This window comes from Carassius auratus, chromosome 14 (assembly GCF_003368295.1).
Source record: "Carassius auratus strain Wakin chromosome 14, ASM336829v1, whole genome shotgun sequence".
Taxonomy (NCBI): domain Eukaryota; kingdom Metazoa; phylum Chordata; class Actinopteri; order Cypriniformes; family Cyprinidae; genus Carassius; species Carassius auratus.
The window spans coordinates 27,963,315-27,984,840 of NC_039256.1; the positions used below are offsets into that span (position 1 = coordinate 27,963,315).

Below are 21,526 nucleotides of genomic sequence, written 5' to 3' on the forward strand. Positions count from 1 at the left end.
CGTATGGGGCGTATACACACCCTGTTGACCGAGCGCTTCAATGACATTACCCTGAGCAACATCTGGCCGCAAGCACCACTCGCCTGCCCCTTTAATTAGAAAAACGAGTCGCCTCACTGGGCTCTCAAGGCCTTGGTACATAGTGATGCACAGCATAGTGATGAACAGCAGTGTGAGGTATCACCTGACCAAGGGCTTGTGCTTTCGGGAATGTGTAAGTTTGTGTGTATATGTTTCACTTGTATTATTAATAATAATTAAAAAAACAGCTGTACTTTTAATATGACCTTAAGATACACATCATTTATTTGTGAAAACAAAAACTCGCTCGCTATTTATGAAATGAACTGATTAACTTCACAGTGTCCTGACTCTTTTCCTCAAAGAGGTGATGATAAAGCCCATACATTTATACACACTATTCAGGCATTCATTCCCAAAATAAAAGCGAAGTAGAATAACTAATTTTCTTGTTTTGTAGCTGTTATCTTCTCTACTTTATATAGTTAACATATGGGAACTTTTAAACTGATTTTTGTTTATTGTTACTTTTACTCAATTTAGTTTACTTTATGACACATCCAAGAAACGTTATGTTTATTTACATCTAACCTACGATTTGACCTTAAAGCATCAATATATTTCATGACGTTTCTTAAAAACTGCAATACATCATCATAAACCAAAAATGTACACAGTGAATGCTTGACATTTTGCCTTTAATTTAAGAGTTATTTTACTTGCACGGTTCTTGTAATTGATCTATATTTTTTAATCAGTATATACAATTGTAAAAATTTAAACTTGACATCAGTGCTGAAAGCTTGACATCAATCAATTTTTTTCTGAAGAAAAACGCTATCACAAACTTTTTTAATTTTCTATTAGAGCAAACAGGAATGCAAGTGATATTTTTGTAGTTTATGTTCACCTCAAGTTTTCCCACGTATGGGGACTCCTGATTCTAAGAATTTTGGAAATGTGAAAAGGGTCCACTTATGTCAAAATGAACACTTTTAAAATATTAACTGCAAGAACAAACAAAAAAGGATGCTGAACATAAATAAAGAAAATTTATTGATAGCCTAAAAGCATCAAACTAAAAATCTACAGAATTCTGTTAATATACATGTGAACAAGCATGTGTTATTAGCAGGCATATTGAGTCTCTGAGTTTTGCTGGATAAGTTTTGCTTCATAATCCATTTAGACTTTCCCAACGGCCTGACCCTGAGCGCGCTGGTACTCCTGCTGCAGGCTGGAGAGAACTTCCCGATGCTGCTCAGACTTTCTCTCCATCTCCTTCAGTAAAGTTTCATAGCGCTGACTGAGATGAAGAAGAGATCAGTTAGGGGTTTGCCTATGTGGACTACACACTCAATTACAACAGAATCAAATGCAATGCATACATTTCACCATTGATGTATTCCAATCTCTTGCTCACTGTTGCTTTGGCTTCATCTAGATCTTGTTTGACCAAAACTGGTCCAATTAGTTTGTAAACTGTATTTTGGCTATCCAACAATGCAAGCTCCTACAGAGGGATGACATGTGGTGAAACAAGATCAACATACATAAATGAAAGTGTATATATTTTAGCATGACAAAAATGAACATGCAAATGTGGAAAATTCTTACCTCCTTAACAATATTATTTTCAGTTAACTGTGCCTCCAGCTTCTGTCTTGCTGACATACTTTTACTGACATCTGCGAAAAATATAACAAGTTAACAGTTTCTACGTTCACAAGAATAATTGTATTATTCACATACAAATAGAACAGAAACTATTTAACATTTAAATTACACGAATCTTACACGTTTCAACAAGAATAAGACTAAAAAAACACTTAAGAAAAAGCTTTTTAGTGACTGTTTTAAGAAAGAGGATCATTATGACAGCTCTGGACTATTGTGTTGACCAACAAGCTAAATCAGTCCATCTTGAAAGCCTGATTTGTGTCAAAAGGTACTTCTTTGTGGTTTGTAGTCAAATGCATACAATTTTTCTAAAATGAATATCAATATGCACATGCAGAGACTGTTGAAAGGAATGCTAACATGGATAGCTGTCTAGCTAGCGTTGTTACCTTTTTGCAGTTGTTGATATTTCTCCAGCTCTGACTGTAATTTCTTCTGAATCGCTTCAGCCATCACAACAGCTATTCTAATTACGGAACCTTTATATGTTTCTAACTACTAACAAACAGAGATAGCTTATAACAAAAGCAGTTAGCCAGTACACACGGATCGTGCACACACGGGAAATGACGCTATGCTCACGTGGGAGTTTCAACAGTCGATAAAAAGAGTCACTTCGCCATCTAGTGTTGAAAATGAAGCCAAATAATACAAAAGTTAATGTTTTCACTGACGCCACTTCAAATAAACACTGTGAAATATGAAATAATAATAATAATTAAAAAAATTATATTAAAATGTTATGTAGCGTTCAATATTGTCGTTATAAATACTGTATTCCTTCTGTATGTATAAGCGTAATCCTCCTCCTGTCCATGTGGGGAAGTCTTTCTCCGAACCGTCTGAAGTGACAGTAAAGGCAATATGGCAGCGCGCATGGTTCAAATACTAACGTGAAGGTCTTTTTTCGGGTGTACGTGGACGCATATTATCCCATTAGCAGGTAATGTGAATTATATCTTTGCTTAAATCATAATCAAGTGTGTCGTCTGTTATAAAAATGTACCTGAAGCTGCTTATTCACCATCTTTAGATAAAATGCTGTCATGTGCTATAAGCATGCAATGATGTATTAATGTCATTACCATTATCTCTACATTTTCTTCATAAATGTTTTATTTCATTCTTTAAAAAAACAGCAATACTTAAATTCTAAAGTTTTATAATGACAGTCGTTTAAATTGATCTTTGTTTTCCACTATTTACTTATGTGCTTATTATGACAATTTCAAGATCAATTTAAATGACTGCCATTATAAAACTTTAGAATTTAACATACTAAATATGTTAGTTAAATGTGTATTAAAGCTTCCTTTTATAGAGTTTTGGGATCGAGCATCCGTCAAAGGTCAAACTGGGATTTAAACCGCTCTGGGGTGCGTTTCCCAAAACCATAGGTGCTAACCTGTTAGCAACTTAGTTGGTTGGCAATGGGAAATTGCATTGCAACCAACAAAGTTGCTAACTAAGTTAAGGCACCCCTGGTCACGTGACTGTGTACACTGGCCATGTAAACACTTTCAGATGAAACTGTCAATTTTCATTTATAGTAGAAAACTCTGTTTAAAAAGCACTCCTTTTGGGGCATCCAGGCTCAAAAGTAAATTTTGGTCACAAATGTTGTTAGTTGGATTAATTAGACTATCGTTTTCAAATGAACTGGATATATGTAGCTGTTACATGTTGTTTAACTCCGTACCATTATATTACACTTTATTATTATTATTATGCTTTTTATTATTTATCCAGGCGAAGCTGCAGGTTGGATGTGTTTCTGATATTTTAGAGTTTATTAGTGTGTGGTAGTATTGTAATGTTACTCAGAAATACATAAATCTAAAAAAGGCAGGTTCTTATGAAGATATCATCTGGGGTTAATCGGACGGATTGTTTTGTGCAGGAGTGAAAGTATTATGGTTAAGGGTCTGGATAGTTGTTTATCTAGTCCTGTGATGATTTCAAGTAACAGTTTGTGTTGCACATTTCAGAGCTGGTTGTTGTAAAAGACTGCTTTTTGAGACAATAGCACACCTGCAAGCCTTTTTTGTGAGAGAGCCAGAGAAACTGCTCAGGGCTGTTGCTCATTTCACATGCACAGAGAGCTATTTCGTGAAGGTGCGGCAGAAAACAGACTGCTTTATTCTCAGAAAGGATGAAATGGAATTTTGGTAACTATTTTATGCAAACATACACTATAAAGTTAAGCTTGGGGAAAAAATACATAATGATAAATTTTCAGAGTGAAGTAAGAAGTAAGATACTAAGCCGATACCTGACCTAAAACACACTCTCTGAATTGATCACTAATTAATTAAAACATAATATTGACCCATTTTTATATTTGTTGACTGGAACTTATGCTCATAAGTGTTTTAATGATGTTATATTTTGACACAGTAGTGATACTTCAATGTCATTTAGGTATTGCCACCTTTTTCTAGTTTGCTGTTGTAAATTAGGAGGCAGTTTAGCTCTTTGCTGAGGTTATCACAAATTGCACTCTGCGGTCTTGTCAAAATCAATATGCACCTGGAGGGCATCAGAGGATCTGAGCTGAATTCTGAAACCGTATACTGCTTGCTGAATTGCAACTTATGTTACACTACTGTTTGTTATTTGAGGAGGACACAATCTCAGTTTTGTGCGTATGTTGCTTTAGTTGCGTTTAGTAAGCAAATGCTTTCATTTAATGTTGTACACAACATTGAAAGCAATAAAGCCAATTTTCTCATATCTTCCCATTTTGTGCAAAATGCAAGCTGGTAGAAGGAATTAAATCATTTTACCAGTCATTTCTGCTATGCATAAATGTTTTATGTACTTTCCTCCTCATTTATTTTCCAGCTTTTGTCTACTTTGCGAAAACCACAATTGCTTGTTCAGCAGTATTTTAAATGGGCTATTCTTGCCTCAACAAACATGTTTTCCCATGTCTGCAAGTTCAATTTGTCTCAAACCAAAAACAGATATATCAAGAGAACGAGAATCCAAATGAACTGGCTGGCTTTCAAAAGTCGGACTGTAAATCTATATATGTAAATGTAAAGCTGCAGAGGGAATGGTTTTGAGGTTCTTAAATCACTTCATAAAGAGGGTCCTGTCTTTCTTTGTCATCTTAAATCAGGAATGATGTAGCCCTGCTAATGCCATTGACTCTCTCTTGAGTGTTTCATTTTCTTCAAACATGGTTTTATCCCTTTGAGCTGAAGTTTGACAGAACAGAACAGCTTTACGTCTCTGAGGTTTTTCTTGTATTACTGCTTTCTCTGAATTTGCATTAAGATATTAATTCACTTTACTGAGTCTAGGGATTTTTAACATCCAAGGTTTTTTTTTTTTTTTTTTGGCCAATGGACAAAATGCTCAGCAAAATAAATAAATAAACCTGAGCCACATTCATTTATTGCTAATGGTATATTGCCCTATTTTCCCAGTGCAATTTAAAATCCCCAGAGCTTGGCATTTCCTTTTTATCATTGTTACGGCCAGGATACTTCAGTGTGAAACACTGCAACAATTCATTTTCAGAAAACCAATTGTTTGTCCACCTACTTCATTATTCTCTGTTCAAACAATGTAGAAAAAAATCAAATAGCACATTGGCTAATGATTCATTTGTAGCAAACAAACAGATACGGATGTACCCTGCAGCAATGGTTTCAGTGTTTCCAGGACATTAAATGAGCCTAAAATCTGATATTGTAGACAAATCAAAGCATTATATTCACAGGGTAAAATGCTGGGTCATGCAGTAGCTATATTTTCAAGTCCCCAATATTAAGCTGCACAACTCACAACATTGAGAAGATTAAGAAATGTTTCTTGAGCAGCAAATCAGCATACTAGAATGATCTATGAAGGGTCATTTAACCCTAAATAATGGCTGATGAAATTTAGCTTTGCTATCACAGGAATTTTAAAATATGAACTATCAAAACAGTTCATTTTGATCAAATAAATGCAACCTTGGTGAGCACAAGAGACATCTTTTGTTAAAAGTGAAATCTTATCAACCATAATCTACAAAGGTAGTGCATTCATGCTGTTTCTTACTTTCTAATCATAATACTTCAAACAAAACGTGTTTTTTTCCTAAGGATATCAAATATTTTTCTCAAGCAATTTAATCTAATTTGGAAAGTCAAAGAGTGCTTCAAAGCAGGAAACCCAGCGAGCTCAGTGAATTTTGACAGAACATGCCTGCAGTCCATAGTCACTCATCCTCACACTTCTTTCTTTCATTGTGTATTTTATATCCCCATCTAGTCAACGGAGTTGCTTTAAATGGAAAATAAATTTCATGCATGTTTTTCAAAACAGTCAGAAACACTGTTATTGTTGGCACCAAGTAAACCATCGCTCAAAAAAAGTAAATTGGTGCCAAACACAATGTTCCGAATAAATTGCTTCAATTCAGCTCAGAGGATTGTTGATTGTCAATTTTTGCTTCTGAATATGTTAAAATGGTTGGACCTCCTGCCAAGAAGTGGAGGTTTACCAGCAGCCCAAAATTCCCTGACTGCCTCTTAAATTGATTTGAGCTTCAACATGTTTTTTAAAACAGCAAAAATATGTTTGGAGAACAGCATGAAATTGAACGGTGAAATGAAGGCCAGCATGTGATTGGCATTTTAAAGACAACCCTGTGAGTAATTTTTAACGCAGTGTGATTGTGGAGCCTATATCTGCTGCTTCTGCTCTTCACAGATAGCCTGTGTATTCTGAGATCCAAGACGTTTCGGTGCTTGAGAAAAGCTCTCTTTGCTTGTCTCCTTGCGCGCACAGATGCGAGGATTAACTTGGCTTTAAAACCAATGGTGCGTTCCAACGTGTGGCTAGCGAGGTGTGTTTATTTCACCTCTGTCCTCATCTCCCTTGAATTTATGAATATATAAATAGACAGGTTAACCTGGGAACAGAGTGCTGTGAATAATTTGGGGATATTGTTTTCACCTGGGTTGAACCGTCACAAAATGAGTCAAGTTCTCCCGTCATATTTGTAATTAGCCAGGCTGCGATCATCTGAATGATGGCTTTTATCGCCTTCGGTGTATATCAGATTATGGGGTGCGGTTTTTTATGACTCATGCTTCCCTGAGCGCATATGTTTCAGGCCATTTCCACCACTCAACTAATTGATTGAATCATGTAATTGAATTCGGTCTTGAATGGAAAAACCAGGTACTACTCTTTTGCCCTTGCATGTGACGCTAATTCTGTGCATGTTTTGGTGCTTGGTGGCTGCTGTCCAATCTGCTCCATCGACCTTTCCTGATCTAGACCCATAGAGAGCTAGCTAACCGTAATGGATCGGCAGAGTGCAGGGAATCGTTGAAGGCAGCCAAGCGCAGAAGCTCCTCGAGTGCGTGACGCACCTGTGCTTTTATCCCTTATCTCTGAAGGGCCTGAGGTTTCATAGCACTTCGCCTCGTGCCTGTCTTCACTTACAGCGTCTCGAGATAAGGCTGCTGTGCACTCCTGGGAGAGCTTTTATGGATTGGAAAGCTTTTGTGTAATTCACTTTTCAACCTCTGGACAAGACTTTTGTGCTGAATTTTTAATGAATTGAGGAGACCTCAATAATTACCTTTCCCAACAGGCAAAGGCGACGGAGAGACGTGTGGCAGGCCAGACACATAGACAATGTCTAAGATATCTAAAGCAGCCAAGGCGGTGAAAAAGTTGGATACTGGAGGTGTGATCAGAGCAATTGTAAGATCTGGACAGGCTGCTCCTGGGCCTCCACTGGGCCCTATCCTGGGACAGGTAAGATTTAAGTCCTTTCTCTTTCACCATTGAATTTTATTTTCTACCAGGGGTATCTAAGCAGACTTTCAATTCTTTTTTTTTTTTCAATTCATTTTGGCACATCATTTTAGGATTTTGATAAATGACTGAAATGGTTAACACAAGCACAAGAAACATGATTTTTCCATTTTTTTATTATATGATACGCAATACATCAGTAATATTTGTTATTGTTATAAATGGGACTACATATATTGTTGGTGACATTACACATCATCAAACCGGACAGTTAAACTTGTAAATTCACCTTTATTTCTGTAGTGCTTTAAACATGATTTTGAAGCAGCTTCACTGTATTAAACAGGAAACAAACCGAAAAAATTATGCTAACTTCATCTAATATCACGTAATCTACTCATAAACTCAATCGTTTGCTTTTACAGCCTCACTGTGTTTATTTCACACACTTGCAAACTATTCTAACTCAAATTTTCGGGGAAAATATATATTTTTTTCAAATGAAGATTTAAGACAAAATAAATAATTCATAAGTTGAGAAATTTGTAAAGATTATCATGATAATATTCAAGCAGATGAATATTATAAACTTTTGTTGGTCACAGAGCTTATTCTCTGGAATAATCCAAAAGCCAGTAGAAAAATCCTATTGGGTTTTTGTTTATGGAAAAAGGGAGATACTAATTTATGGGTTAGTCTACAGAAATAATTTTTTTAGTTTTTTGTAAAAATAACTGGGATTCTGAAATTAAACTGATATAAAATAAGAGTGTCTGGCCTTTGGATGTTTTTGCTTATGATGGTGGTCTTTGGAGTTAAAAAAGCTGAGAACCACTGCTCTAATGGTTAGGAAAGTAACGAGAGCAACACACTGTGAACAATGCTGTTACAAGCACGTCTGCTGTCTCTGCTCAACAGCTTTGCCCATTTCAAGTTGTCTTCTGAAGAAACAAACGTCTGATTTCATATATTTACAGTCTTTTAAGGTTTTGTGCTTTTCTCCACCATAGGGACTATCTTGGAAAACTGTTTAGCTAAATGTTGACACAGGCTTACCTCTGCTCTCAGATGTAAAGCACAATCATAACTAACAAGCTAATTACAGCTGTAATGATGTCATTACAGTCCCTTGCCCATCGTAATGATAATAAATTAGACACATTTTCTTCTGCCAGTGCAAGTCAACCTGGCTCCTGAGTGTGTTTTCCTGCTGAAGAAAGCTGTTGTGAACTAAATATGAGGTGTAATGAGCATCAGTCAAGCAGAGCAGCACCATATGTCAGTTAAACACGTGCAGTCGCATGTTTGTGCATGTGTCTTCCCCTGCTCTTGTCAGCTCTGTTTGAGCTCTGTTTTGCCTTTGTGCCTGTGCTGCCATCTTTGGCTCAACTTTTATGTGTATTAAACTGTAAATAAATTGCAGCCAGTAGGCCTTCAGCTTACAGCTCTGGCCCTTTAATCTTCCCGCTTTCTCCTTCCTTCGTTTTTTCTCTCGTCTGCCTAACCATCCCTGACAGGGTAAGCGCATAGAGGTAGGCTGCCTGTCGGCCGGGGGCAAATTTAAACAAACGAGAGAAATAAAAGAGGGAGCTCCGGTGGAGAGGGGGGAAACTGACAGCTTCTGTGGAGGAGAGTAATTACAGTCCAGAGAGAAATTAACTCAGCCGGATGGAGGGGAGAAACAGAAGACAGGATAAAAGAGGGCCGTATAATACAATAGTTCATTTGTTTTGTACATCAAGACCAGGCAGAATAACACCGGGTTTTTTCAGTGAGGTAAATGGGTGAATTTCTTAATCATGTCCAGATCTTATTTGACCCCTGAAAATCTAAATAAAAATCTATATATTTGTGAACTATTACATGGTTTTGCACTGAGAATTTTTTTAATGTCAGTAGAGGAATCATTTTCCTGAAAATTATCATCATGTGTTATTGACTCACACTTCTTAACTCTTATTTTCATTACTAAGTATATATATATATATATATATATATATATATATATTATAAATTACATATTAAAATACATTTTAAAATTAAATATTGACAGAAACATTTTAAAGTGTAACTATGTAACAATTTTACTGTTTTTACGGTATTTTTGTTCAAATAAATGAAGCTTTGGTGACCATATATATATATATATATATATATATATATATATATATATATATATATATTAGATTTACAAAAAAATTTTACATCAATAAAAATTTAGGTTTGATGTGCTGGATTGTCCTCAAAATGCAAACAAAATGGCTATTTTATTATGCAAAGCACTTATTTTATTAATTTAATTTTGGGGTGAAAAATTTACTCCGTGAGCATTGTGTATTTCTAACCTGATAGTTCTGTTCTTTTTCACTGATTTCTTTTCATTAATGAAAAGCTGGGGACATAACATGGAGGGTGTGCATTTTAAATGAACAGAGAGAGAGAGAGAGAGAGAGAGAGCGAGAGAGAGATGAAAGGCTGAGAAATGGCATTCTGGTCTGGTTCATATGTCTGCTATACCTCTGAAGCTAAATCAGCTTCATGTGGAACTGCATTCCGTTATTCAGTTCATTTATAGCTAGGCTTATTTTTAGCATTTGTCATGCAAGTTTCTCCGCTTTTATGTTCGGTAAATATTCCATGTAAATGAAGTACGGTATAAGCTCTTAGCTCTTTGAAAAATGAGTCCCATTTCAATTAATATGAGTAATAATGGTTTATCAGAGCAGGGGGTGGGGGGGTAGAGGCTGCTGATGGAGAGTGAATAATACCCAACCCCCCACCATACTCTGCACCAGGATTCAATCTCTATCACCACATCAGAATGTGCATGGTTCTCTAACATCATACTCTGGTACATACAGATCTGTCATTGGTGACCACAGTGGAGAAGACACTTCATGCTGTGGTAACTATGATATGTTTAAAGTTGTAGATTAATGAGACATCACTCCCCATTCCAGCCTGCAGCTGCCCATACAGGGGTCTTAAAGTCTGATACAACATTGCAAAACTGGGATTCAAACTATAATTTGATTCTAAATAATAAACAGTTTTAGGATTTAAAAAAATTTGTAACGTGCAATCTTTGTACAGGTAGATAAATACATTTGCTTCCTATTATCCAAAATATGGTTTTAAACAAACTTCTAATATTGAGTTTATGCAGCTCAAGTGCTGCTGTCATTAAAACCAAAGAGTGATAGTGTACACATTTGTAAAGATTAATGTAATTTCTAAAGTCAATTTTGGCCTGAAATTTCTGTGCTTATATTTAGTAATTAACTTGTTGAGGTATAAAAGTGCAAAATATAAGCATTTTTCACTTGTAGTCTTAGGCTTTTGGACCTCAATGTATGTAACTGTGGGTAAAGTTTTACTGTTGAAAGTGATTGACAGATACTTTCGTTACTGTGTTTGCTCAACCATAAAATGCCCATTTAGTTGATGGCAGAATGGATTCATTTGTTTGAGTTCCAACCATAGAAATGTAGATTTTTTTTATTGGGGTTCCACCCCATTTTATTTTTGAAATGTTGTCATTTGTTTTTACATGTCTGCACAGATTTACTTCAGAGCTGCTTCTGTCTCACATGTCAGACCCACAGATTATGGTTCTAACTGAGTCCTGGTAACAATGGTGGAGGCAGGTGTCTATGAAACATTTTTATTACAGAGTAGAATATTAACAGTTGTCATGCTTCATAGTACATGGTTTAATTCAAGTCCTTGATGAACACCAAAATGAACAAGAGTAACAATATTAATTGTTGCTCTTTTAAGAAGGCACTTAATTAAAACAGCTCCCTCTTTTGCCTCATTATCATTTTTGTCTGGGAGCTTCACACCACAGCAGGCTGCTCGTGTTTGGCTTTACAAATCATCAGCTGTACAAACTACAATGTGTGCTAATACGATGAGTTATCTCGGCTAATCTTGCCAAAAGCACAGCGACTCCAGGGATAGCTATGAGCCTACAAATTCCGGTTGTTGGCAGTTTCAGGGCTCTTTCATGACCTCTATAGCTCATGGGAAATGTAAGCCGGTCCCAGTGAGGTCTCGGTGGGTCTAGGCTGACGTGAGAGAGCGAGTGGCTGTGTCCGTGAGTACGTGAGAGTGTGTTGTAGCGTGTAGAGGATGGCACTGGAGACGTGCACTCTTGCTCCTGCTCCGTGGCTTGCTCCGTTGCTGACCCTCGAGTCTGATTTCCAGTTCCTGTGGTGGCTTCTGTGCCCTGCATCCCTCCGCTGCCCTTTCTGTGCCTTTCCCAGGCAGAGCTCAACTTTACCGCAAGAGCCAGCAGGTTTTTCCCCAGGAACACCGTGGACACCCGTGGGTCCCTGTACCACAGCATCCCGACCCCTCTGGGCACGAGCGTGAACAGGTTAATGGTCACCAGGCTGAGCCATGGATAGATGGCCTCCTTCCGAGCCGCCTGGAGCCCAGGCAGTGCAGTGGCACCCAGCTCTGTGAGTGACACGCATGGCAGCAACAGCAACAGCACATAACAGTAAAAGAACACTATACCCTCCACCCAAAGAGGAACCCCCACACTTCCCTGCACCTCCCACAGCCCAGCTTGCAGATCCAACACGTCTAGCAAGTCAACCACCACCCACAGGAGCCGGCTGCGCACCTCCTGCTTCCTGCGGAGTGGAGTCATGTAGTCAGCTCCTGTCAGGATAAGAAACAGCGAGGGCAGGCACACCGAAAGTAAAAGAGTCAGAGTCTTGCGGGCAAGAGGATCTGGGGGCCGTCTCTCCTGTCTGTAGTTCTGACACACAAAGAAAAGCTTCAGCTGCAGCAGCGAGAGGAAAAGAAACCACAGAGCATTGGCGAAGCCCCGGCGGGGAGAGCGAGCCTCCGAAACCACACCGGCAGAAACGAAGCGCAGCGCCAGCAGGAAACAAAGGTCACCCAGCGCGACAGCAACACATGGCCATACTGCAGGACGAGCTCCGCTTCGAGGTCCCAGCATGCTCTGCTCCAGCAGGTAGAGGTCGACCACGGCCATCGTGCTCACTGTCACCAGAGTAGACACGCACACCTGGGGCGAGGGCAACATGCTTGAGAAAGAAGGAGAAACAAGGACATAGTCAGACTCTGATGACTCATTAAGAAGAGACGAGGATGGTTGTAGAGGTTATATCCTGATAAGGACATGGCCTGCATGATTATGTGCAATTACTAGGCTGGATTGTACAGAGAAAAGTGCAATTTCAGAGTAAATTGGCCATATATCTTCAAAGCATTGAAAGTACATGTACGTATTACTATTTATGGCCTTCTAGCCCATTTTTATGGACTGAGCAAATTGCATGATTTTCTGCATCGTGCAGGTCAACAATAGACTATTCATGCTTTCCCTTGAAGCAGCTCCATTGTTTGGCAATGTTTAAATTGCAGAGGTTTTCTTTTTCTGCCTTAATGTCAAAGGTAGTTACTGAATGTCACTACCGAAGGTCTTGACAAATGTAGTTTGCAATCCTAGGCTATTTTACAATTCATGGAATTTCAAAGGCTTGTTCAGTTTACAAAGCCAGTGACATTGACTGGATTAGCAAGATGAGGTTTGTGGCAGTACTGAGTAAAAGCATTTGCTTGTTTTAGACAGGGTCTTAGAGTGGTCAGGGTCTTTTTTCATCACTTCAAGCATATCTTTTCTGCTTCCAGTATAATTTATTTTGCTCAGTTGATGCCTCAGATATAATAGAACATGCCAGAATTTCTCTCTGTCTTTCTTAAATGATTTTTCAACTCAACTCAAGTTTCCCAGGTTTTCTGCATACTATATAGCACTTATGACAACCTGCGTTCGCTTATTAATAAATTACATTGAAGGGAACCCAGACACACTTTTAAAAACCTCCTTTTCTCATGGCTTGTCTTCCGTGCTGACTTTCTGTCACACATTGCGGTATTTAATTGTCTTTGGTTTCTGTATGAAGCATGACTTGATCAAGTCTGATTCTCTGGCTTCTTTTACAAAATGAAGCTTGTGAGTGCATTGGGCCACCTGCAAAATGGCGATGCTCAATCTTAATACTGTCCGAGAGGTGTTGTCATAACACTGCATACTGATGTTGATTTTATTCATGTTTCCTCAGGCCATATTTCAGAATAGGACAGTGTAAAACTGTGGTATTGATTAATGTAGAGAAATGATTGTGGACTTTATGTTGAAATCGAATGCAGGCCTTCTCAGCTGGATGAATTCAATGGCTGGTGCACTATAGCCAACTGACCATTTGTGTCTGATGAAATTGTCAACACATCAGATTGATGGCTTTTTAAATATAAAAAACATTACTGTTGTGGATATATAGGTGTCAACAGGGGTTAAGATACAGGTATTCTACATTTTATTGGATTTTTCAGATTAGATGTTACAACTACACAAAATTAATAATTCTCCCAAAAATGGATGATATGAGGGAGAGTAAATTATGACAGAATTGCATTTTTGAAAATTAGGTGTGGATACATAGGGAGAAAGTGTTAAATGGTGAGGTGAAATGGAAATTGAATGGGGTGAGAGAGGGATGGCGAGAGCATGATAGTGATTCATTCCCTTGACTTTTTACAGACCTAATAAAGTGTTACGGTATGATGGTAATAGTTCATAAATAAGCTTAGGGAAATGAAGAAGGATAGAGTGACGAGTATAACACAAAAAGCACAGGCGACATGCTTTGGGGAAAAAGGAGATGTTATGTTGGAGAATTGTTGGGGAGAATGGAAATGGAAATATATTCATAGCTTGGGAACTGTAGAAATTAAACGCATTAAGAGGAAGTGTGGAGGAAATGAAGGGAGTATGTTGGTAAATGACCTAGAATGATTAATCTTCTGTGAGCTCTGTGGATTGAAAAGGCAGTGTGCGTCACTAATATCTGATTTTGACTGTAGACTTTATTTTTGTCTCTGTTACTGATTTTCTGCCCTGGAATTCAATTGAATATAATAGTCTCAGACTATGAGTGTTGAACTCGGGCCACATGATGCTGAAGAAAAATGCTTCTGCAAAGGACACATTTATTTTTCAATCAGAAAAATGATTGAAGTTATTTTAAAACAAAACAAAACAAAAAAGAATTGAAACCCAGAAGGCTTGCCTGTAGGTGCAGAGCTTATCCTTTGACTCCACTGTCAGCCCATAATTCATCAGGTTATCAAGTCACTTGAAGATACTGTGTTGTTTTGTGCAGACACATTCATAATAACTAGACATCAGCACTGACAGTCAGTGCATCCTTAATCATAAGTGATGGCTTAAGGCTGCTGGTTACAGTGCATAATTTTATGCAATTTTGCTGTACAAATGTGTTCTTTGATCTGCACTTGTATTTAGTAAGTCAACGAAAGATGTGCCTTGAATAGTCTTTTGATGTACAGTCACTAATGCATCTAATATTCAGTATGCATATGCTTTGAATGTTGCAATCTAACGAACAGCGGAATTAAAACCAAATTCTCCATATTTATTATCAGACACTTTAACATAATAACTAACCTATATTAGATATTTGAGTCTCCGTAGTTTTAAAGGGATATAATTCACTCAAAAGTAGTCTTTTGAAGAATATTGGTAACCAAAAAAAGGTAATACAGGTTTGAAAGACATTAAGGTAAATAAATGATGACAGAATTTTGAACTATGCCTGCAGTGTTTTATTTAGAGGATAAGAAGTAATGTAATGAAGTAGCCTAATGTATGACAATGTGAGAAGAAATGTAAAAGCTCCTCCTAATTAACACTCTGACTTGACCGTCATTAGCGTTGATAAATATTGTAAATGTTTAATTTCTGTGTGCAAGTGCACATAATCACGTCTACCTCTCATTCTTGGAGATACTCTCTGCTGGACTCATGCCACATGCCCTCATTTACGAGTAAATGTCCGTCGGTAATGTGCCATTGAACCATTCCCACACAGAGAAGATCATCTGTAAAGTGAGAGCATCAGTGTTCGCGAATAAATGGCATCATCTGTCTTGATGCTTGTAAGTGTCGTGCTGCTGCCACTGCAGGACATGTGTGTTCAGACCGGTACCACTTCAGTATATCACCATATTGCGACAGGTGTCAATGCATTAGGATCTGCACATCCGAATTAGCAGGTGTCAATCTCGCCAACGAGCTTGTCAGCAGTGAACCATTTGAACTTTAAGACTTGAAGGCTGCATGAATAATAGAATATCAAGTTGCAAGAGAGCTGAACTTCATGTAAAAAGGATTAGATGAAGTAGAGAGTGTATTTACCCCACAGCATGAAGACTTCACACAGCAATCTCAATCTAGTGACCAGCGCAAACCTGCAGGCATCGAGACGATATTATCTGAATCCAGTGTCCAGAATCGCGCCAGTAATAACACAGTACGGCTGCTCAGCATAACTAAACGTGGAAAATAATCCGGAGAAGTCAGGCACACCGTGCTCAAAGACTACATTGTCCATAATATAAACCCTGGCGTGCTGTTTATTCGGGCGAATTAGTGATAAGGGAAGCAGCTTTTCTGTCTCCTGACTTTCTTTGTCGCAAAATCCTTATATAATCTGCATGGGGTTTATTCCGTTATCTCGACTCGAGCTCCAGGAGGGTCCATCGCGGTCCATCCAGACTCTCAGGCGGCTGCGATAGAGCTTTTATTATGGGCTGAGGAGTAGAAGTCCACCAGAAGTGCGCTAGAAACGTCTTATCCGCTAAATCAGTAACAGAAGCCGCTTTTCTCCGAGTATCTCGATGTCTACTTCTGACTTCACTAACGAAAAGGCGCGAAAGAACGCGCCGCGAGACAGTTTATGATTGCAGTGTGTCATTTGTAGGCAGCTGACGTGCACTTGTACCCCTCCCTCCGCTCGCTCTCTAACTCTACCGCTTTAGTTGCTTCTCTAGGATTTCACTTCGGATAGCAGGCGGGGATATTTGAATGGCCTCGCGCATATTGCATGGGAGTCACCGTCCGGAAGGGTCCGTGCTACTAATTACTGCTGCTAGTGCAATCATTGCTATGATAATTACATTGTTCCAGGCTGGAGAAGACAACACCCCCGATGTCCCTGCTGTTAGCGACGAATGATTGTGTGCTGAGATGAACTGGAAGGTCCTTTCAGATTGGTTATTTGTTATTTAGCAAACACTTTTTTTTCTATCTAGAATAACTAATTGCATGGGTGGTCCCCTGGGTTAACTGTCTGACTGAAGACGGGTGACTGCATTGCATAGATTACTAATGCAGTCTTTGTATTATAAGGTGCACTATTTTTTTATCGCTGTATGTAAAATTTAATATTTAAAGAATAAATTTTTATCATGTATAGGCACATCAGTGGTCTAATAAAAGCAGATTTATTTTTTGGAAACAGGTCACGTAGACCTACTTCCATACTCGTATATTTAGGTATTGTAGGCCTAATACAAATAAGATCTGCCCAGTGTTAGAATAAAAAGACATTCGTCAGGCACAAGTGTTATTAGGTATTGTAGAAAGACAGTTCCAATTTTGTCCCTTAAATTTATCAACATGTTGTAGCTTACCCAACTGAAATGTTAATATATCTCACATTTAGATCATGGTTAATGACATTCAGTGCTTATGCTTTAAGATCAAAACATATTTGTCAGTATCTTTTGTGTCTTTATGGATTCGATTTATGCTCCAACACCACCCACGCCTAGAAACTTTTTTTTTTTTTTTTTTTTTGCAACTTTTGGGGCCAATTATAAAAATATTTGAGGTTGAATCATTTGGACCTGGAAGCAACAAGATTTTCTATATCAATTCCTGTGAGCCAGGCAATCATAATTCTTGAAATATCATATAACATGGCATCCCAGATAAGACATTTGTTGGAAATAATGAATACTTCAGGGGGCTGAAAAAATATGAAATGCTGAAGAAACAGAAAGCAAACTGTGAACATAATATGGTTCAACATCAGCCCTATCGGATTTGACATGCACTGATTTGACCATACACATCTGTCCATTTTAATTTTGCAGAATGAGGAGTAAAGTTGAGGCGGAAACTTAATATTAATAAGTTTGAGGTAGGAACTGCTCTTGCATGATCAGAGCACCAGTGTGACAGGAGATTGAGCTGAATCTCATTATCTGTAAAAAATTTCTCCCACGACTGCTCTGACAGGCCAGTTTCCATTCTCTTTGTGGCCTATGTGAAATCAAAGGTTACTTCTCTTGTATTTTTTCTTTTACAGTGTTCACCTCATTTATTCATGTTGAGGGGTCATCTTGGAGTTTTAATCAGCCAGATGGGAAAGAAAGGCATAGAGAAGGCAAAGTCATCTTTCTTGTCACAGCCGTCTATGCGCACCACTGGTTTCCAGACATTTTCCATTCCTTGCCTTCAATATTTTTTTCACCTTTTTTAGCCCTACCCACTACTCCATTCTCCCTCTCCTTCTCTATCGCCATCTCTCTCACTCGCTCTCTCTATCGCCCCTTCAGTCCCCGTGGGGCTGAAGTAGTTGAAGGTCACTCTGATCTGGCTAGCTTTCAGCACGGAGGGAGTGAGAACGATGGAGAAAATGAGACGACAAGAGTCCAGCAGTGCACCGTCAACACTTTCTCCCCCATAAAATCGGTAAAGACTTTTAAAAAAATGGCTTTTGTAAATGTTATGGGCCTGATTGGTGCCTAAGGTGTGCACTGGCAGAAGCTCATCCCAAGACATTCCTCACTGCATCCATCTGCTATGCATTAGAGCTCTTAGCTGACACCACACATGCTCTATAGCCACAGCGAATCTGTCTTGTAGCCTGAAAGATTCTCCAAATGAGCGCACGGCTTGATATACTGATCTTTTTTTTTTTTTTTTTTTTTTTTTTTTTTTTCATAAATCCACACCTTAAAGTCCTCCTTTTTTTTCTGGAACTTAGAAATATCTATAAATCTTACTATTAAACCAAACCTTGGCTCAACTGATAATGATACTCGGTTAATTTTCAGTCTTCCTGATTAACCAACTCCAATGTTGCAGAGCTCTGATAAGATAAGACATCCTCTGATGCGATTTAATTCTCTAAAGAGTGGGTCTGAGGAATTGGGCTCTTTACTTTAATAACATACATTTAATGAAATCTTTTCACACTCGCTGATTTCCATCAGACGTTAGACATCGGCACAGATACGGCTCCCTCAGAGCATTTATTGTCCCTTTTAACTTTTCAGTTCCGCGGAGCCTCATGCTGTGTCTTAGACCTTCACCCTACGTTTTAATATCCGTAAATAAATCTATTTGTTCTGCTGTAATAAACCGATTTCAAGGCAGCACACCTCATATTCAAGGACACGGTGAGGCTGCATCCTCATCTAGAGGAGCAACATGTTATTTTTTTTCTTCTGACTGAAGTGGGTATAGCTATCAATATTGGCTGTAAAAATGCACCGTACAATTGACCCGAAAATAATGTGTCCCCAGTGGTACGTCTCGCCCTGTGGCATTCGCTTTGAACGCATTAATCATTACTGTTTGTACTTAAAAAAAAAAAAGAGAGAGATGTGTTTGAGGTTACAGGGGAATTTGGGATGATCAAAGATAAAGCCATTAGCCATTCTGACAAACTTTCATGTTAGGATTCCACAATATCTGATGCAAAGATTCTGTGATCGCCCGTGGGTCATTAATCCTTTTTGCACCCAAAAGCAGGACCCTTTCCACTACAAGACCTCGCCCATTTCTCTCCTGAGGTCTCCAACTGCATGGCGGCTTGACTGGTTGGAGGGTATGAGGCTAATCAGCTATATGACACCCTTATAGAGAAGAATGTTATAAAACGGGAAGAGTTCAGCACATTAAATTAGGGAACCAAAGTAATTAATTAGAGTGTCTCACACTGCAGAGTTTAATTAACCCCTTTTCTACACCCCCCATCTCAACCCCATCTTTCAGGACTCTGGCTTGGGCAATGAATTGCCCGTCCTTGGGTGCCAGGGGCAATTAATCCTGCCTTCTGCCCTGAGACCACGTCCCCCGTCATGCTTGTGTACACACGCCCTTTTTTGCACTTCTGTTTCACTCAACGTTACATACCAGTGCGCACGAAGAGGGAACATGCAGAGCCGTGTCCTCTAAATCCCACACTAAGAGAGCCCTCTGAAAGAAACTGTAGTTATTCTCTCCCACTCTTTATCTCACTCTTTACTCTTTTTATATCCTTTCCTTATTATTGTCTGTATCATAGAAGGATAGTCCACTCTACAATGAAACTTAATTTTTCATTATGTCATCATCTGCTCAGCTACAAGTTGTTCCGAACCTTTGTGACTGAATTATTTCCTTTTTTCGAACACAAAAGGAGTTGTTCTTTTAGTTGCACAGAGATTTTGGATGATTACATGTGACTTTGAATGTAACACCATAAAGGCCACTTTAATACAATGTTGTTATTGTTTACTAAAACTATCAAATGTTTTTTGTAAACTGAAAGAAAAGCAGAAATTATATGAAATAGTGTTCAAATATTAGATGAACTTAAAAAAAAAATCAATTATGTTGCTTTGGCTACTAACTATAATTAAATATGTTGGAAATACAAAAAATGAAGAAGTTAAATTAAGGCTAAATGAAAATAAAAATAAAGAATAATAATGATGAAATCATACATTTAAAAAAAAATGACATGCACAAAATTACTAAAACATAAACCAAATTGAAATGAAAACAGAAAATATATAAATAAAAGATCAATCAAAATATTAATAAATGCTATATTAGTGTATAAATAATACCAAAATAACACGGCTTTAATGGGTTTGATTTGACTTTTGTATGATTTTTGTTAGGCTTGGAACCTTTTAGCTGCTTTTCATTGAAATTCCATGGAAAGCTTCTTTCTTTTGTGTTTTGCAGATTTATCAGAAGTTAAACAAGTTTAGACCAGCATTAGGGAGAAACAAGCATAAAATAACGCAATTAAATTTGAGTTTTAAGTGCCTCATTTTGCTGTATTTTCATCTTTTTCATATAATATATATATGGCAGTTCCCATCACTGAAGTCTTCTGTCCAGCATCTTCTTTCCTTTGTTATGTGAACTGTTAACATTTTTAATTTGCTTAATTTTTTTTATTCATGCATTTAATTACGCAGGTTTTCACTTAGTTGGAAGTCACACTGTCCTCTAATGCCTTCTCCTCAGAGGCTTTGCTATAAAGTGATTGAACCACTTGAACCCACCACCGTGCTCCTTTTCCTTTTGCTTCTCTTTAATGGAATGAGCTCGCAGCCCTCACGCATGCATTCTTTATTCATGCGGGTCCCCTATGGCCTCTCCATACATCAGCGCTCTGAAGCCTTTCACCCGCTTTGTCAAACGGACCTCCTGAATGTTAGTATTGATCTTCATTATTGCTCTCATAGGAGACATGACTCGAACGAAACACTGTTCTTCTCTGTCCTCACAGAAAATATGCACACATGTATGCAATATTATTAGACACACTTATGTGCCCCTCAGCTGCCTGAAACAACTGTTACTGTTCTCACTCTTTTTGTCTTTCATCCATGTCAGCGGCCATCTCGTTAAAAAGAGTTGCTGAAGCTGAAAGCTTACGTTATAATAATGAAAGAAATGCAAAGTGGGAGAACTGATAAAAAAGAATGAATAAAGGAGGAGATGTTTTGTGAATCACAAACACAATTCGGATGCAGGTGCCGTGCACAACATATATTAGATAAAGGGGTTTTTATTAAATTATTCCCCCTGTTAGAGATTTAGTTGTTTCCCAAGAACATATTTCATAACAAATTGTTCTATAAGCATGATTATTTAGAAAGCATTTATGACTGGTTATCTTCTCACACAATTCATCCAGCATTTTTCTTCCATCAGAACCTTCACCTTTGAATGGCTGCTTTATCCTAGAGGATACTGATACGATAAACAATTTTAATATTCATCTGCGATGATAAATAATGTGCAGTGTCCAAGGTTGGTAGTACGCCTCCATCAAGGTGATGTACTGCAGCCATTTTGTTCTTCCCAGCCCTGCTATTATCAAACGCATTTGAGAAAAGAGGAAGTTTAATTGGACTGCTT

At 38.1% G+C, this 21,526-nt stretch overlaps 2 protein-coding genes and 1 pseudogene across 2 annotated transcripts in view; 1 reads left to right on the plus strand and 2 right to left on the minus strand.

The window, feature by feature from the left end:
- Positions 1 to 1,053: 1,053 nt before the first annotated feature.
- Positions 1,054 to 2,297, minus strand: LOC113114213 (prefoldin subunit 6). Its single transcript, XM_026281052.1, has 4 exons — positions 2,091 to 2,297; positions 1,639 to 1,709; positions 1,410 to 1,534; positions 1,054 to 1,327 (listed from the first exon to the last, which is right to left on the minus strand). The coding sequence occupies exons 1-4, from the start codon at positions 2,152 to 2,154 to the stop codon at positions 1,207 to 1,209; spliced, it is 381 nt and encodes a 126-aa protein (XP_026136837.1). The 5' UTR covers positions 2,155 to 2,297; the 3' UTR covers positions 1,054 to 1,206.
- A 206-nt stretch (positions 2,298 to 2,503) lies between these two features.
- LOC113114215 (39S ribosomal protein L11, mitochondrial) overlaps positions 2,504 to 21,526 on the plus strand; it is a 28,945-nt gene continuing 9,922 nt past the window's right edge. The window contains exons 1-2 of the mRNA XM_026281053.1: positions 2,504 to 2,644; positions 7,301 to 7,467. Of these exons, the coding sequence (XP_026136838.1) occupies positions 7,345 to 7,467 (123 nt within the window). The 5' untranslated portion in view covers positions 2,504 to 2,644; positions 7,301 to 7,344. The remainder of the gene's footprint in view (positions 2,645 to 7,300; positions 7,468 to 21,526) is intronic.
- Positions 11,357 to 16,555, minus strand: LOC113114214 (transmembrane protein 121-like; annotated as a pseudogene).

What these genes read in the sequence shown, in the direction of transcription:
- LOC113114213 (XM_026281052.1), bottom strand. Translation starts at nt 2,154, where the DNA reads ATGGCTGAAGCGATTCAGAAGAAATTACAGTCAGAGCTGGAGAAATAT. An exon ending in ATATCAACAACTGCAAAAAG is followed by an intron (nt 1,710 to 2,090) that starts GTAACAACGCTA and finishes TATTTTTCGCAG; the next exon opens with ATGTCAGTAAAAGTATGTCA. An exon ending in AAAATAATATTGTTAAGGAG is followed by an intron (nt 1,535 to 1,638) that starts GTAAGAATTTTC and finishes ATCCCTCTGTAG; the next exon opens with GAGCTTGCATTGTTGGATAG.